Source organism: Morchella importuna, assembly GCF_003444635.1.
Source record: "Morchella importuna strain M04M26 chromosome Unknown Morimp01GS004, whole genome shotgun sequence".
NCBI lineage: Eukaryota > Fungi > Ascomycota > Pezizomycetes > Pezizales > Morchellaceae > Morchella > Morchella importuna.
The window spans coordinates 1,424,647-1,442,606 of NW_025763401.1; the positions used below are offsets into that span (position 1 = coordinate 1,424,647).

At 45.8% G+C, this 17,960-nt stretch overlaps 6 protein-coding genes across 6 annotated transcripts; 2 read left to right on the forward strand and 4 right to left on the reverse strand.

Annotated features, from left to right (window-relative positions):
- Positions 1 to 474: 474 nt before the first annotated feature.
- Positions 475 to 1,395, reverse strand: LAJ45_02537 (uncharacterized protein; the record flags this gene model as incomplete). Its single annotated transcript, XM_046112128.1, has 2 exons — positions 475 to 614; positions 702 to 1,395. 2 exons carry the CDS (start codon positions 1,393 to 1,395, stop codon positions 475 to 477), a joined length of 834 nt encoding a protein of 277 aa, XP_045975028.1.
- Positions 1,396 to 1,586: 191 nt separating this feature from the next.
- Positions 1,587 to 3,652, forward strand: LAJ45_02538 (uncharacterized protein; the record flags this gene model as incomplete). Its single annotated transcript, XM_046112129.1, has 2 exons — positions 1,587 to 3,260; positions 3,311 to 3,652. 2 exons carry the CDS (start codon positions 1,587 to 1,589, stop codon positions 3,650 to 3,652), a joined length of 2,016 nt encoding a protein of 671 aa, XP_045975029.1.
- A 2,483-nt stretch (positions 3,653 to 6,135) lies between these two features.
- LAJ45_02539 (uncharacterized protein) lies at positions 6,136 to 7,619 on the reverse strand (the record flags this gene model as incomplete). The annotated part of the gene is made up of 2 exons (XM_046112130.1): positions 6,136 to 7,070; positions 7,346 to 7,619. The coding sequence occupies 2 exons, from the start codon at positions 7,617 to 7,619 to the stop codon at positions 6,136 to 6,138; spliced, it is 1,209 nt and encodes a 402-aa protein (XP_045975030.1).
- Positions 7,620 to 8,095: 476 nt separating this feature from the next.
- Positions 8,096 to 9,005, forward strand: LAJ45_02540 (uncharacterized protein; the record flags this gene model as incomplete). The annotated part of the gene is made up of 5 exons (XM_046112131.1): positions 8,096 to 8,183; positions 8,257 to 8,307; positions 8,373 to 8,473; positions 8,546 to 8,691; positions 8,744 to 9,005. 5 exons carry the CDS (start codon positions 8,096 to 8,098, stop codon positions 9,003 to 9,005), a joined length of 648 nt encoding a protein of 215 aa, XP_045975031.1.
- A 671-nt stretch (positions 9,006 to 9,676) lies between these two features.
- LAJ45_02541 (uncharacterized protein) lies at positions 9,677 to 10,639 on the reverse strand (the record flags this gene model as incomplete). The annotated part of the gene is made up of 4 exons (XM_046112132.1): positions 9,677 to 9,816; positions 9,886 to 10,039; positions 10,109 to 10,198; positions 10,274 to 10,639. The coding sequence occupies 4 exons, from the start codon at positions 10,637 to 10,639 to the stop codon at positions 9,677 to 9,679; spliced, it is 750 nt and encodes a 249-aa protein (XP_045975032.1).
- Positions 10,640 to 11,096: 457 nt separating this feature from the next.
- On the reverse strand, positions 11,097 to 13,608 carry LAJ45_02542 (uncharacterized protein; the record flags this gene model as incomplete). Its single annotated transcript, XM_046112133.1, has 4 exons — positions 11,097 to 11,402; positions 11,465 to 12,023; positions 12,072 to 13,092; positions 13,158 to 13,608. The coding sequence occupies 4 exons, from the start codon at positions 13,606 to 13,608 to the stop codon at positions 11,097 to 11,099; spliced, it is 2,337 nt and encodes a 778-aa protein (XP_045975033.1).
- Between the last annotated feature and the right edge of the window lie 4,352 nt (positions 13,609 to 17,960).

Sequence of the window (17,960 nt, forward strand, 5' to 3'; positions counted from 1 at the left end):
GTACTAGTCAGCCTTCTCTGGACGGTAATTAATACCTGGTACAGAACCTAAATAATGTCGCCAAGCCATTCTCTTTTAGGGCAGGCTTAATGGATCTGTGATTGAATCCGTCATTATACTTTATTCGAAATCTCATATAGACTCAACAGAAACTCAACAATAACAATTCCCCGTTCACCAACATCATGTTTCTCTACCTCACAAATCTAACATGAACTAAAACCTCACGAAGTTTTGAATGTACATTCTCACCCACTTCCTACATGTATGCTACGACTTTTTCATAGGACCACCTTGGAAAGTTTTAGAAGCATAAATTATTTATCAAATACACATACTGTGAGCTGAATTGTTAGGTTTTGGAGTAAATGCAAAGTCACTTTATCAATATAATACAGGATTTTTCTTCCGCACCAGAAGACTTATTTTCACCCTAATGCAAATATACAAGATTCTTTACTATGTTTACTTCCTTTACCACCTGTAATACTGCGTTTGGCCATAGATAGCCCTATTCGGGAGTTGTACCCACGGCTTCTTTCGCATATATTTCTCCTCCTTCTCCTTCATGATCCGGATTCTCGTTTTCTCTTCTTTCAGGACAACCGTGAGACCTATTCAAAGCAAAAAAAAGCATCTCATTAGTGCGCCATCACACGACCAAAACCTAGAAACACCTCTCATTTTAGGGGCTAACTAACTGGTATACGGCAGCCTCAGCCTATCGATCCGTCCCTTCGCCCTATGGCTCGACGCGAATTCAAAAGGGCCCCTCCCAACCCACGCCTGCTCAATATACGTCTGCCCAGGGTCCATACGCCTGTGGAGAATAGCCTCGTTCTTTGCCTGCTTCAAGTGTCCCAGTACGTCCCTGGCCGCCTTCTTTGGCGAGAACTTCATCTGTGTAATTGCATGGTCCAAACTCTTGCCAGCGATCTGCCTCGCAATAGGACCAAGCTTCTTCAGCGACGTCTTGAACATGTGTGATTTTGCCAGTAGCTCCTTCTCCGTCTGCATGATCTGCTCTTTCTTCGAAAGCCTCCCACGGCGACGGTGCTCGCGGGCGTCGGCGCGCTTCGGCCATGTCCACTTGTGACGCTCCGGGTCGATAATGAGCGGGTTGACAACTGGGAGGACGGGAAAGCCGTCTTCGGTGGTCATTTCCTCCTGGTCAAAAAGGGTATTTCCTGCAAGATCTCCGCGTTGTAACTGCGCGTCGGCAATTGAAATTTCTGACTCCGGAGCTGCTGGGGCTTTGCGCTCATCTTTACTACCACCAAAACCGAACCAGCCGCTGGATTTATGGCGCTGGAAGGTCAGAAGAGTAGGAATTGAGGTAGTGATGGGTCCGAGTGAGGGTCGGCCAGCCCACCGTAGTGCTACACGAGCGTTCATGGCGGGTATTGGGGGGGTGTTTGAACCAAATGGTATTTCGAGGTTGAAATTGAAGCCCCACTAATTGTGCAGCATGTGGGAGGAGTTACCCTACCGAGAGTCTTCACTGGCAATCTACTGGAGTGTAATAAAAAATAAATCCTCCATAATCAATCCTCCGCTGGTGAAAATCAGGTCCACCGACTAATTAAATGCCGGCCTCAACTACAGAAAAGAAACCAAAACAAAAGCAGAAGCCTCTGAAACAAAAGCCTGTGGCTGCAGAGATCCTCAAAATCGAACCTCCTACCACTGAAGATGCCCCACCGTCAGAGACGCCCGCAAAGCAATCATGGCAGTCGCTCAAACCTCAACTGTCTCCCTGGGTCCTTGACGCTGTGGATAGCATGGGGTTTTCAAAAATGACACCAGTACAGGCCTCAACTATTCCTCTATTCATGGGTAATAAGGACGTCGTCGTCGAAGCCGTCACCGGGAGTGGTAAAACACTCTCATTTCTAATCCCTATTGTAGAGCGACTTCTACGCGGAGAACCCAAAAAGAAGAATCACGTTGGTGCAATTGTTATTTCGCCCACTCGGGAATTGGCAACTCAAATACACTCGGTTTTGAAGTCACTATTAGCCTTCCATGCGCCCTCAGCTTCGAAAGAGGGTGCCGAGGCCGACCCTTCGGCGACGAGGATTACACCACTTCTATTACTAGGTGGAACTACACCCCCAGCGCAAGACCTTAAGAATTTTCTGCAGCAGTCGCCGAACTTTCTCATTGGAACTCCGGGACGCCTTAACGAGCTATTAGCATCACAGCATGTTTTGTGCACTACCGACTCTTTTGAAGCATTAGTTCTGGACGAGGCAGATCGTCTTCTTGATCTGGGTTTTAAAGAAACCCTCACAAAAATCATTTCCCGTCTACCTAAGCAGCGAAGAACAGGGCTATTCAGTGCATCTGTCAGTGATGCAGTCGTCGGCAGTCTTGTTAGAACCGGTCTCCGAAATCCAGTCAAAATCGCTGTTAAAGTACATACTGCGAAGAAGGAAAAACGAACACCAGCAAGTTTAGCAATGACATATATCCTAGCAACCCCGAGACAGAGGCTGGTCCACCTTCAGCGCATTCTCTCCCCTGTATCAGGCCTATTCCCGGTTACGAATCTGCCTCAGAAAACGATAATATACCTCTCCAATTGCGTCTCCGTCGACTACTTCGCCTCACTCTTCCCTGCTATTCTTCCGGGACCAAAGAGTAAATCGGGAGGCTATACCATTGTTCCTCTACATGGAAAGCAATCACCAAAGATCCGCCAAACCAACTTTGCGCAATTTACCTCCTCGACCTCGCCATCAATTCTACTGACTACAGACCTTGCAGCTCGTGGACTTGATATCCCCGAAGTCGACCTTGTCGTTCAGATTGATCCCCCTACAGATCCTAAAGTCTTCCTTCACCGTTGCGGCCGTGCCGGTCGTGCCGGCCGTAAGGGTCTTGCAGTCATCTTCCTCTCTCGGGGCCGTGAAGAGGGCTACATCGACTTTCTGGAAGTGCGGAAGACCCCTGTTGTGCCACTCGTGCTTATCCAAGACTCATATGACGCCGAAAATCCCACTGAAGAAGAGACTGCACAAGTAGTGCAGAAGTTGAGGGCTGTGGTGCTGCGAGATAGGGCGCTCCATGAGAAGGGCATGAAAGCGTTTGTGTCACATGTTAGAGCACATAGTAAACACCAGACTGCGAGTATATTTAGGGTGAAGGACATTGAGTGGAAAGACTTGGCGGAGGCTTTTGCGTTGTTAAGGATGCCGAAAATGCCGGAGTTGAGAGCTGAAGGCGTGGAGAAGGTTGTATTGGGTGTGGAAGTTAATGTAGGTCCTCTTAGGCTTGTTTTCTTGAATCGGCAACTAATAGTGTTTAGATGTCGACTTTCGCGTACCGCGATAAAGTCAAGGAGAAGGCACGGCTTGAAGCACTCGCAGTCGCCGCGGAAACTGGTGCCCCGGAATACTCAAAGGTACACCAGAACGACAAGGACAAGAAACGGAAGAGGACTGAGGCATGGTCTGAGAAGACGGATGCGGCAGATGTAAGGGAAGCTCGAAGAGAGAAGAGAGGTAAGAAGAGAGAGGCGGAACGCCAGAATAAGATGGCACCTGAAGAAAAACAAAAAGAAGCGGAGTGGAAAGAGTTGGTTGAGGAAGTCAAGAGAAGAAGAAAAGAGAGCGAGAAAGGAGATGCGGAGTTTGAAGGTCTGGAATAAAGGAAGTTGTTTGGCATTTAATGATATATAAAAGTTTGGCGTTTTCTTTCAATGGGATGTGTACAATAATTCTTTCAAGATATTACAGTTTATGAACCGCTTTTGTTGATCACATATTCCTTTCTATGTAAGTTGAAGGAATAGCCATAGATATGAGTGCACCGCAGTGTAAGGCCGCCGCCATATCAAAAATCCGCAATTGGTACTATAGTTTGTTTTATATACTTAATACAAGAGGGTGGCCAGTGAGTACGTTCGTGGTGGATTGTGACTACAGGGTTAGGTGTCCCCCTACTCACTTTTTCCACTCACTCCCTTAAATATTACTTCCCGGCCTATAGTTGTGCAGGCGAGGTAGTCTAGTGGTAGACGCCTCGTCTTGCTACACCGCGTGGGTTGAGCCACTCAGAGACGTCTGGGTCCGGAGACGTCCGGAGGTCGTGGGTTCAACTCCGGGGGTGGGAGTGATGCTCGGGAAGTACGACACTTTCACGGGAAGCAGTGTTCAATATCTCGAATTAGAACCCGTGGGTGGAGTATCAACTTTTTGTGTATATTTATTACCTATTTTTTTTTTGAAGGGGTATGAAGAGGGAGGGCTTTAGTGAGGTACATATGTATGTGTGATATCGATTGGAACTCTATAATTAATTGCAGATTGAACTACCTTAGCTTATTGCTCACTACATTACATGTATTTGGCTAATCGGTCTCCAGGGCCGGATGTAGGATTAGGCCGGCCGGTTTAGCGAAACTCTTCCAGGCCATATTCTTTTATAGTATAGTAGATATTGTTTCTGAGTACTGCTGCACGCGCCCATTGATAGGGATAGCCCCCCCCCCCCCCCCCCGATCAATCACGCACAGTATATATGTTTCCCTAGCTATGCAAGTCTACGGTAACACAAACCCATAAGTCTTCACCTATCCAGAGACTCGCAATTGCCCTCCTCCATAAAAATGTCATTTCACCAAGAGAATAAATCTTAAATGACAGCGCACAGCCTTGCTGGTTAGCTAATTGCTTATCAGGAGATTTTTTTTCCCTCGTTGTCTTGGCAATAATAAGCACGAGTGATACCCTGTGATTAATAACTCAGTCGTACAATTATAAACACCTGCCCATTTTTATTTTTCCAGAGCTAGAATGGAATATGATTTGAGTAAACTAAGTGACATTCAATACGGGCGGGAAATCTCCCGCTCTCAGGTTTGAACGATAAGCGACAAACGACTTTGCAAACGCATTCGTTGGTTAATGATTTAAACATACGATATCACTCGCGTCCAAGCCCCACCATGTGGTACTCTAAAAAAGAAAACATGTGGATACCCTGATCTAGTACCTTATCTACTAATTTTACTGTAATTATGTCCTACCCCTCGCCTCATCTACCTTATATAAATAAACGGCATTCCCCTAGGTTCCAATCTTACGATACACACCTTCACATTAAGTGCATGTAGCTATAATGTACACATGTAATGAATAATTGCCCTGCGCCAGCCTACCTAATCCTCCACACATACTGTGGCATCAATTTTAATAGTTATAGGTCTAGGACTCATCATTAAGCATGCCTCCTTTCTCCTTTCTTGTTTTTTTCTCCTTTTTTTTCTACTTGTCTTTCTTAACCTTTCGGGGTTTTTTTTTCTTTTTTTCTTTCTTTACTGTCCTTTGAAGTACTGTCTGGTCAGTTCTATCCTATACAAGGTCACCTTAGTCTTCAATTGGAATTGATAGGAAAACTATTGGATATATACAATGCCATTTATGTTCGAGGCCAGGAATAAGAAAATATGGTTACACAATGACGTAAATTGGTTAACTCTTAGTGAAGGGGATAACTACAGATTGGCGTTTAAAACACCATCAAATGGCTCGACTCAATATTCCATCTTAATAAGAGATGTAGCAAGAGAAATCTAATCCAAGAAAGGCGCCTCTCAAAACATAATACCACTTCTGTGATTTAGGCATGAAGACCCAAATTTTCAAAATCTAGATAATGGATACCATAACTTGCCTGGCGAGATCGAATAAAATGACTTATATACTCGATCATCAAGAATAGCCACTCTTGGGCCTACACCCGGGTATTCTTCATTACCTGCGTTCGCCCAGCAAATTCGGTTTCCGCTCCCGTGGAAATCCAGTTAAAGAAAGTGGCCAGTAATGAGGCCAGCGAAAAAGGAAATAAAGGACAAAAAAAAGCCGACCAAAAAATCGAAATTCCCCACCATATTGACAAAGAACCCTCGATAGATAGCTAGCAGAAATATCCACCCCATACCCAATATCAAGCCATCCAGACCATTGATGCCACCATTTCCACGTTCGTGAGAACTGATATGATATTTAATATGGTGGTCATTTCATGGATATAAGAAAAGATGCGAGAAAAAGGTAAATTATGGGGATAAAGCTGTCTTTGCCTTACCCCCGCATCACAGTTTCCATAAACCCCTTCCAGTTTCGATTGTCATCTACCGTCGGCACTCTCCGTCTCCATCCCTTCCGTTGCGATATACTCCAGTAAGAAAGGCACTACCCCACCTGCGTATCTCTGCCATCCATCGGGTCCCATATGCTGATCGAATGTATGGCCAAGGCCATTCGCAATGACCATTTCACTTCTTACGCCAGCTTCTTTGAGCATGCGGTCACACTCAGTTGTCTCGCTAACTGGAACTGCCCTATCCTGGCTGCCATGGATTAAATATGACGGTGGAAAGGTGTTGGAAATGTGAAGTTGGGGAAATAAACAGTTCGCTTCAGGTGGAATTGCATCCACAATACGTTCCCAATCGTAGCTTTCATCGTTCACCGGGACCCCGGACCTGATTGCAGCCGTACGAAGGCGCTGCCCAAGTCCTTCAACGCCTGTGAGGAAGTCTAGGTATCTTCCTGATTTGAGCAATGTTACGTAGAGGGTTAAGAGTCGGTCGGAGTACCCAGGGATAGAGCGTGTGGTGTCATCAAAGCCCATTGGACAGTCGGCGATCGGCGCGACAGTATCTCTAGCCTCGAGACCACCGGGGGACATAAAGCGGGCGTTTGTTCCGATATCCAAGTCACCTTGTGCGGCATCAGGAGTTCTCAGATAGAACGGGTCTAGTAAATTCCCTCCAGTGCCATAGAGAGAGAAGAAACATTTTGGCTTAGGATTTGCGTAGAGTGCAGCAAGGCGTGCAGGGTATGCACCTGCGCTTGCTCCAGCAACAGCAAGATGATCGGGAGAAATATGGAAGTTGAAGGGGTCGCCGGGATAACTGGAAGATGATAGAGCAGGGTTGAGCTGCTCCCCTATGAAGCTAAAAAGAGTTCTAACGTCGACAAGGATATCATGCGCTGTGCATGGAAAGAGAAGACGGTAATCGGCTGAGATGAAGGCTATTCCCTGGGCGAGAACATCGGCTGCGGAGAGAGGGGCAGGTGATTGTGTCAACCAACCAATAAACTTTCCAAAAATACAGCAGTAGTAGTGGTAGTAGGCAGGAGGTGTAGTGATAGCATTCTGGTAGTAGTAGAAGGTATGCTGTAGCGGTAGCGTAGCATGAGTGGTGGTAGGAGGTACATGTAGTGCTAGCAGTGATAGAGGCAACTGTAGAAGCTACCGGAGAAACAACGGCCAGCCTATCAAGAACTACCACCATACCACCGCTCGAACAAAAAGAACATATTGAACATACCCTTGAAATCCCTTGGAAAAAACTCTCGATTCCCGGCAGTTAAGCCACCCCCATGAAAGAATATAACAGCAGGTATGCGTACAGGACCAGCAGGAGCAGAGTTCGTAGATTGTCCCTCTATCATCTGGTTTACTCTCTTCATCAAAAGAGCGATGGTCTTCTTGGCCGCACCCGTTCTGCCATGACTACTTGTAGGCTCTCCGACACTCGGGAATGTGAGGTCGAATTTGATATTGATGCCGTTGATACGTGAGTAGACAAATGTGCGGTTCATAATGCGGGGGTGGGGGAGGGAAAGAGTTGTTACAGCCGTATATCTGAGCTAGATAGGATGGTGGGGCTGGCTGGCTGGCTGCTTGCTGCTGTTGGGCTGCTGGCTGCTTGCTGCAACCTAAGTGAGGGCTCGACTATGGCAGTTCTGTGAACAGTGACTTAGACGATAAGCGCCCAGATCCCGCAGAGCCGCATGGGGGGTGTTTTGTCAGCCGAATCGAGGTGCTGTTCAGCCACCTCGTCTCTGCTGGTCAACTGAGACGTTTAACTATTCACTAGCCACAATAAGCCCTTTTGATGCAGTCACAAGCCACAATATATGTTTTTCTCTAGCCACCCAATACCTTGTCTCTTGGCACCATACCCGCAATTTTCATCTGCGACTCCAAACCTTTGACAAGAGCCTCTCGTTCCAACGTTAACAGAACCCACTAGTAATCTTCACCTACCTCCCCCGACCCTAGTACCAATTTCAAAATGAGCAGAGGAGGATTCCGTGGCGGTAGAGGAGGCGGTGACAGAGGTGGTCGCGGTGGTTCTTTCGGTGGTGGTGGTGGTTTCAGAGGTGAATAAAGGCTTTTTTTTCTCTCTCTAGTCTGAACCTCCCCCTGGAAAACAATGCTGATAGGAAATTCCAGGTGGCCGTACTGGATTCCAGGCACCTACCGGCCCTCCCGATACAGTCCTAGGTTTGTGCTTCAGCCTTAACCCACCCCGCAATCGGTGTTTTTGTGGCTAATTGGTCATGAAATAGAAATGGGAAAGTTCATGCACGCTTGTGAAGGGGAAATCGTATGCCAGTCAATCAACACTAAGATCCCCTACTTCAATGCGCCAATTTACCTCGAGAACAAGGTATTATTTTCTTGAAATTGACTTACTATCTTTTTTCAACAATATTGACAAGTAGGAATTTGATTTCTATAGTCTGTTATTGGTAAAGTCGATGAGATCCTCGGCCCTATGAACCAGGTTTATTTCACTATCAAACCGCAAGACGGCATCGTCGCTACTTCTTTCAAAGAGGGCGACAAATTCTACATTGGCGGCGACAAGTTATTGCCATTGGACAGGTCAACATCCGCCCATTTGTTCTCCCATTATGTGAGCTAATAAGCTTGTTAGATTCCTCCCCAAACCAAAAGCAGTCGGCCCCAGGGGCCCCAAGCCCGCTGGCGGACGCGGCGGATCTCGAGGCGGCCGTGGAGCTCCCCGTGGCGGCCGTGGTGCACCTAGAGGCGGTAGCAGGGGTGGATTCACTCCTCGCGGTGGACGCGGTGGTTTCACCCCTCGTGGTGGCTCACGAGGTGGCTCCGGCGGATTCACTCCCAGAGGCGGGTCTCGTGGTGGATTCACGCCCCGTGGAAGGGGTCGTGGATCTTACTAAGGGTTCAAATGGGCTGCCGGAGGAATTTGGAAGGAGGTGTATGAGGTGACAAAAAATATTAGTGAGGCTGAGTTTTCCTTTTTGTGAATTTTTCTGTACAACACGAAATAAAATTAACTATCCTACCAGTTGCTATCATTGAAATGTCCATACTGAACTTATCCTATCGTTTATTAGAATAATATAGTTTATTCAACATATTAAGCCTCACTTTACGTAGCAACCAGCAGATCGACAAACCCAGGGCTTTCTGGTTATGTTATTATCCCTTTCATATCTATTGATAATTCCCATACAAAATCTTGTCACCTAGCAATAGCATCAGCTAGCTACAAGAGTAATAAATATCTTGCTATATCCAAAACTCCAGCGAGACGTCTCACCCATTGAGAAACAATACATATTTCTACTGTAAAGGAGTGGGGAAATAATAATAATAATAGTAATAATAATAATAATAATAATAATAGTAATAATAATAATAATAATAATAATAGTAATAATAATAATAATAATAATAATAATAATAATAATAATAATAATAAATAATGCCCAATCATTCAATGCACACAATGATCGCCAAATAAATAAGTAAAAAAAAAAAAAGGTCAAAACCCCGACTCCAATCCTTGCATCCGGATCCCTCTCTTAATATATATATATATTTTTTACTATCTCATGCTAGCTCCTCTTCTCCCACCAAACCTAACACTAGGCGGCACTAACTTCATGGCACTCATGGCGTTCGCAACGTCGAGCATATCTACTTCTTTTACCTCTTTTCCTTTCTCCAATGAGGGCTTTCCCTCCTCTTCCTCTTTAATATCCATTGGTCTTTTTCGCCTACTTGGATCTTTTTGTTTGGGGCTTGGGTTCTTACCACCTAGCTTCTGTGGTTTATTGGGGGTTGTTGGTGTGGCAGCTGTAGTGGGACTAGTAGTTGGGGTTGTAGTAGGAGTATTTTTGGTGGTGGAACGAGTGAGTAAAGTTGTATGGTTATCAATACCCCATTGCACAATTCCCCAGTTATATTCCTATAATCATTAAATCAGTATTTAAGTGCCCATAAAGCCTATAATAATCGAACCGAGTCGAAAACACACCTTAGGGAAATGGTGCTTATCGATAACGTGCCTCCTTCTCTTCTGCGGCGTTGAACAAAACCGCTCACACCCCTCCACAAAGCACCCATACTACATATCCACACCGCCGAATCAGCTTCCTTCTAACTCATCATCAGACTATATAGGTATTAACAAGCAACATACCCCCTTCTCACCCCTCTCCCTTCTCAATTCCTGCAACGGATCATGATGTTCCGCGATATGTAGCTCCAGAAACCTCCCGCTCGGAAAGTTTTTCCCACACTCTAAGCAGCGATTGGTATGCGCCTGTGCGTAATGACTCTCAAACAGCTCATGGCTAGCAAATGCGGTTCCTGCTGCGCATGACGGCGGTAGGAAGCATGTTATTGCTGGGGCCGAGGTGACGGCATGACGGGAGTGTTTAGTGTCATGGGGATTTGTGGGAATAATGTCACCATCGGCATCTGGGGCCGAGGACGGCTCAAAGATAGTCCAGGTATTTGGGTCGGTAGAGGCGGCCGAGTCGGAGCGAAGACGTTTTTGTGACATCTTGAGTTCTCGAGGGTGGGGTAAATAAGTTAGTGGGGCAAGGGAGGTTTCTTGTATTATTTAGTGGAGGTAAAGAGAACCCTATGTAGTGTAATTTGGGGTTGGGCTGTCGTCCAATTAACTACAGGAATCATATGATAGTTTCTTACAAAGGGACAAGACACACATTTTGCGCTGCCAACGCATCAAATTAGGGGCAGAAACCCTACTTATCTACTATCTCTCTCTCTCTTTTAAATTCCTACCCTCCCGATATTACTTTCCATGGCATAGCTATTAACCTGTGACCTGTCCGTCTTAAAATACAATTGACACCCCCATGCCTGGCGTGCGTCTCACGCCACATCTGATTTTAGTACAGAACACTTGCAAACGTAAAGTAAAAGAGAAAAAGAAATCAACAATCCGCGATCCATAACAAGTCAAACCAAAACAAATCATCGTAACTTCATATCCCCTACAAAGCTTCCAGCTCTTCTCTCCTAGCCCTATAGATCTCCTGCGCCTCCCTCTGCCTCTTGTCCAAGAATGCAACCTCGGTTCTAATCGCCTCTAGTCTCCTTGGGATTGCATCAGATTCGCTAATCCGCAGAGTTCTAAACGACTCAAGGTCTTGTTTGGTTTCAGATATTGCTTGTGAGGCTTGAATGATTTTTTGTGTGAGGAGCTTAGAACGGGATTGGTAACCGCCAAGATGGAGGCCTAGTTTCTTCTCAAGTTTATTGCCTTGGATGGCATCTTTGGTGAGCTTGTCTTGTGCGGACTATAGCATTCAAAATATTAGTTACTGTGTTCGACGCGATAAGCTGAAAAGAGGTAACGTACGTCGAAGGCCTGCACTATCAACTGTATGCGATCCACACTATCCCTCCCATACTCCTCCAACCCTGGTAATATATTCCTTTGCGCCCCATGAACGTTCTGCCAAGCCTCCTCAAACTCACTACCAGCCTGCTTCGCAACCTCCTCTGGCAACTCCATCAACACCTCCATTTTTGCTCGCTCTAAAAGATCATCTTCAAACTTCTCGAAACGCCCTGGTGACCCACTGACTTTCCCGCCTTTAATTGGGTATTTTAGTGCATCTGAGCCGATCAAGGTCGCCATCTCTCGTGATACCATAGCTCTAATTGCATCACTTTCGTTATGTGCTCGGTTGACTAGAGCGTCGATGTCTAGCGTTGATGGGCGAGGGAGCGATCGTTGGAGAACTTGGGTACGGCGTTTTTGCTCGGCCTCGAACTCTGCTTGGCGCTTTTCGCGCATGCGGCGGTCGATCTCTTCCTGGTCAATTACAATGGCGGGGCCGGCCTCCATGTCTGCATCTTCAGGCTCTTCAGGTTCCTCGAGCTCAATATCTTTTGGTTTGGGTAGGGACGCAAAACTACAATCAATTAGTTAGATAACATAAGAATTGAGCAGTTTCACATACCCAGACTTCAGCCGCTCCTTCAAAGACTGCTGCTGTAGCTTCTGGTCCCTTGGTGTCATTGAGACCATAGCTCCTGTATAGGCTCCATTGTTTATAGCCAATGAATCTCTCGGCGTTCTTAAAGGCGTCTGCCCAATTTTCATTGGCGTAGCTCCAACTCCTCCGCCCTGGCGGAACGGTGTCGCAAGAGGGTTGGGTGTAGAAACGACCATTTTTCTTGGGGCAATTCCATCAAAACCTGTTGTACCTGCTTCATGTAGTGGGGTATTTTCTCCTCCAAGAAGCGAGGATTGTGTTTCTGTCAGGGCGCGGATATTCTTGATCTCATTGGCAACACGGTCCTCCGTTGGAGGTGCTCGAGGAGTCCGAATTGGCTGTCCGGCATTGATACTAGTGTAGTTTCCTACCAAACCCTTTGTAGACTCATTCTCGCTCGCGCCTGCGATCTTGTTCGCATCCTCGCCGGTCATTCCCATCTTGACAATTTCCTCCAGCTCTGCTTCTCCGACCTGTGGCGACGGCAACACAAGCTGTCTGCGCTTGCTGAGCTGCTCTGCCTGCCTAATCTTCTGCAATTGTCCAGCCTTTGCTGCGGATGCGAATGCCGCCGCAGCGCCATTCTTGTCCTTATCACCTCCTTTTCTTCTTTTGCCCCGCTCAGCTTCCTCGTCTTGATCGCCCTTACGCTTTGTATGTGACAGTGCCTTTCGGGGGTCGATGTTTGCGCGCTGCCTCTCGTTTCTTGCCTCTTCTTCACCAATGTCATAGAATCCCAACGCTGGCTGCTTCTCGAATGGGATGTCCGCATTATAGTCCATTTCACCTTTGCGGCGATGAGTGAGCTTGATATTAATACCGGCATGTTTAAGTTCTCGGCGCTTCTGGAGGACAGCCAGACGCCGTGAGTCCTCAAGTTGCCGCTCACGGGCTTTACGTTTCGCCTTTTTACCCTGTGTGTTAGCGAGACGAGCACGTGCCTCACTCAACATCTCCTTTTCGTCCTCGTCCATGTCCACAGCATCTACAAACCACCATCATCAGTACACAAAACAAAGATAAAGCTCGACAGTAAAAAGAAGCCCATACCAGGTCTCGCAGGCTTCGTCTCGGGGTCAGGGTCAGTCTCCCCCGGTCTAAACCTCCTAATATCATCTGCACTCGGCGCGCTCGCCTCTCCACCTTCTGGCCCCGCCAGTCCTAATTCTGTGCTTTCCCTAGCTTCCGCCTCGTCCAAAAGCTTCTGATACCTATCCAAGCACTGAGTCGCCGTCCTTCCCACAATTGGCGCGATAGTCCTCCATTGTGTCGGCATGAGCTTTGCCAAATGAAGAAGCTTCTCATCCTCATCACGGGACCATTCGACCTTGCGGATGCTTGGGTCGAGCCATTCTGCCCAACGGGCTTTGCATTGTTTGGCGGATTTCCGCGCGAGCAGCGAGGAGACGCGTTGCCATTGGTTTAGACCATATTTAGAGACGGAAGCTTTGAGGATCTCGTCTTCGACATTAGTCCAAACGCCGCCCTTAACAACGGGCATGATTCTAACGGTAGGATTTTATGATATGGGCTGGTGAATGTGTTGAAAGCGGTGCGCCGGCGGCAGGTGGGTTAGAAATTGTTTGCCTGGGGGTGTTCGTGAATAGGAAACGAGGCTCTTCTGTAAATGTCTCGAAATGTATAAAAGCATTACCCGGATGTTCTTGGCACGAACATAACTCTGAACGCGTCTGTATCGAATGGCACAAATCAAACGCATGCGCGCATTTAGCTTTTTTGTAATTTATTAAATTAAAGAATTAAATTTCCATAAATAAGAATCGAAAATACTTACAGCTTGTTGTTATTAGTGAGGATTATATGCGCAATTACACTTAATGTATGTGTTTGATCATAAGCTATCACTCGATCAAAGAAACGTTACCACTTGCTTTTTGTTGTAGACATACACGTATGGCGCGAGAAGGCATAGGGGGTACGTGTGTCAACTTCAGAGGAACTTTTTTTGTATGGGAATTAGAGAAAATTCCACCGTCAGGCTAGGCGCTAGTACCATTATGGGAGTAGATCTCCCAATTCCTATAGATTGATTGGCTGCAAACGCCGAAGTTTACACACCTACCCACCATAGCTTCTAGAGCCATAGTTGTTTAGGTGACTGTGAAACTAACCATATGCATGCGCACATGCACCTGAGTATCGTCGCCAGCCACGCTCACAATCACTCGCTACTGGTACCTACAGGTATTAAAACTACATGTATGCTCCGCCTAAACAAGTCCCTGGTACACACCCCCAGATCTAATGGAGCCTTGCGACTCGAGCTCTAGCATCAAGCTTCAGCGGCCGGCTCTCACCGGTAAACCCAGCAGCTATCGTCACCAAAGAGAAATTAATCCCTTGTAGTCACCTTAGGAACAATATCGTCGCCGATTTAACTCTGGTGCACACCTACAGCTGACCATTATATATACAGCTGACCATTATATATACAACTAACCCGCGTGTGATCGATGGCTTATTACTATACTAATACACCCCAGTTATAATCGAGAATCTGTATAGGTACTAAGTAGTTTGGGTACACACCATAAGGACTATCAATTAGCGCTAGGGGTGGGGATTAGTATCGCCAGTGAAACGAGAGTAGTTCCAATTGGGATGTGAATGGATATAGGGCTACTAAATACAAGTAGTTTCCAGCCTTCGGCCGGTACTATATGTATATCAATCAGTCCAATATACAGGCAAGCCGCTTTGCGGCTTATTTCTCTTTTGCCTGTCAGTCGGGGCTCTCAGGCCGCTGCGCGGCCCTCGACCCCTCCTGGCAGGCAAAGTCCATCACTATATCTAGATCTGCTCTGGTCAATATGTGCCTTTTCTGATATCCCCGATATATCAACGGATAGGTCAGACAATTTCTCCAGTTAAAACTACAGGTATATCCCTTTAGCAGCCACCAAGCTGCTAAAATCGAACTACTAACCGATCCCCAGAACCAGTAGAAACCTTATTAACACTCTGACAACACTCAGCACAATACCCTATGTTAATATCCAACACAACATGTTTCAAGTGAAACAAAAACAGCTCTCAATGAACCAATCAGAAGACTATAAAAGCACATTGCATATGCAGGTTATAATTATATACTTATTAGATGTACCCAAAACCAAACTAGGTGGGGCTTCTGGCCGAGATAGACTGATGTAAGAAAATATTATAAAGAAGCTAAGAAAAGCTCCAGAGCTCTGCGAAAGTAGTTCAAGTCAACAAAACACCTGACTAAAGACCAGGAGAGCTACGAAGTGATTCAAAGAGTAACAACTACACATCCTCAGTCCTTATTTTTGGCTCGAGATTCAAAAGAGATATTGGAAAAACATCAATCCTAGGCAGCTTCTTGTGGAACAAACGAGCAAATCACTCTCATTCTTCACCATCCGTTTTCATGTTCTCTATCATCCCCGATCTACCTAGCTCACCCAATTGGCCAATTCAACCGATGGCTTCAAATGTGAAAATATCTTGGTAAAGTCTAAGACTCAAAACTGGAGAAGAGGAAGGACATAATTCAAGGCCCGAGCCTCGTATAAATCAAGGTATATTGGTGTGAGCCGGGAGGCGTGAAGTGGGAGTTATTATCCTAAATAACTATTGGTCCGTTGTATTCATATACATATCAGATCCGGTGGCCATGCACTAGAGATTCTTAGTCGAGAGGGAAAAGGTAAGTGGGAAGGAAAAGACCTGGAAAAAGAACAAATAAACAAGAAAGGACGAGTTTTTATAGAGAATTATATACGTATATAGTACGCTAATCGAGGTTCCAGTCAGATAAGAATTCAAAAGGTTGGCTTGCAATTGGAGCGCGGGTATATATACTAACTGCTATCATAGGGCACGCCCCCCTTCTCCAAGTCCCCTGTCTTCTCGCTCAAAATCATTTTGGGTTAAGAATATGGCTCTTTCGTCGGTTTCTCTGATCCGATTTTTGGAATAGAGGCCGGCCGGGGAAGTTACGGTTGGAGCGATTAGTGGCCATGGTGGGCTACTAGTGGGTCTCGCTTACCACCCTCGGCTTTGAAATAGGTTTTTTCCCCTGATAGACGTTCGCGCACCATCGAGTGCCCTAGGACTGTATCCTTTCAATTCAAAAAGAAAAAGAAAAATCTATAATTTTCGTTATCCCATCAACCGTAGCAACCGAGTTAAGGACCCGATTGGGTCCTACTTGAAATAAAGTGACCTTTCTTAAATTCACAGCAACATCAGCTTCGTGAGTACTATATTAGGAGCTCTTATTGGGATCGGTTGATAAACTTTCCCGCTTCTTTGTTATTAGTGAACAGGGCTGGGTTATATCGTTTTTGTGTTTTTATCGAGGTTAGAGTTGCAAGCGACCCCTATTCTAAACTAAAATATCAATAAAAACATCGAAGTATGTATGTAGAAATGGAAAGAAAGTCGGTTCCGAATCAAATACATAAGGTGCATGCTAGAATACAGCCTCTTTGGCTCTCAGCCACACATGGCGTGTGAAGTCTCTAGATCTTCAAGAGGTCGTAAATGTTAAAAAAGAAAAATAGTGGAGAATGCGATTATTGAACTTTCTTTTGGCACGTGTGAGCGTAATCAATCTTGGAGAATCCCTAAAGAAGATAGACGCATACGCGTGTCTGTGGGAAATTCGGTTGCCTTAGTGCAGCTTTGGAATTCACCCACGTAGCAAGCGCGCCATATGGAATCTCTGATAAGGTATAGTTCTAGGTTGTAAGTCATGGGAAGGCACCAAAAATGCCACTTTTCAACATGGTCCTAGGCCACCAATTGTCATGAATTATTTCTGAGAATTGGAAGACTATATATTTTGCATATGAATAATCACTCTATCAGCTGAAAATTACAATATTACACTTCTAGCATGAGTTGTGTTGTTTTGTTACGTCGAGCCGCAAAAAATGCGCCAAGTCCCAAATCTCCAAATCTCTCTACTTCTAGCTCATGTAATGTCTTCCACACTTGACTTCAGAGAGTGCCCTTTTATATTTATTAAATTTGATAACCAATATTTCACCCCCCGCAAGCCTTGTTTATTATTGATGGCAATTGTGTTGTGGGTGGTGGTTGCATTTAGACATTCGCCGCCTCAACCTATTCACACCGTCGTAGCCACGTTATCATGAACGTACGTCAGAACAGGTAGTTCTGTTATTCTCAGGCTAAATGCCTCGTCTAATTCAATTGTTAAAACTGGTGCGAAAGTTCCGTCACAAGTTTTGCGACTGGTCTATGCGCGCGCCGCAGCGGTAAGTGTCAATGATCAAATTACCAGGTTTTATAGAATTGGCAGCTACTTACATGTACTCATGAGACAGGTGTTCGTGCATGGTTCTTATCTAATCGATTAAATTTGGTTGTGAGTACTTGGTTTGCCGTGAGAGATGATGAGGCTAAGGAAAAAGATTGTAAAGGAGTTCACCTAGACGTAACTAACCCTGCGAGGATGACACCTAACCCTAATGTCAATGATGTTTTTGACAAGTAATAGCCCAGCATGAAACCTAACCCTGACATCTTTTGTCACGATGTACAACCACCAATTTCAATAACAGAGCTCCTAAACCATCTCTTAAGCCTTAAATCTGGCATCAGGTATCAGCCCCTGGCCTTGTGTGGTAGTGATGATATCGCGAACGGTGAAATCGAAGGTTTTGGTACCGATATTCGCCCTGTGTCCGGCATCTAGCTGGTGCGGGCCCGATGGTTAGCAGTGCATGCCATACACGGCTGGAAAATGTGATTATAACGTAACCTGATGACTGAAGGGCTAGTTCTACGTTCCAGGAGTTATACAATGGCTAGACGTTGTAAATTTCGAATACTACTCCT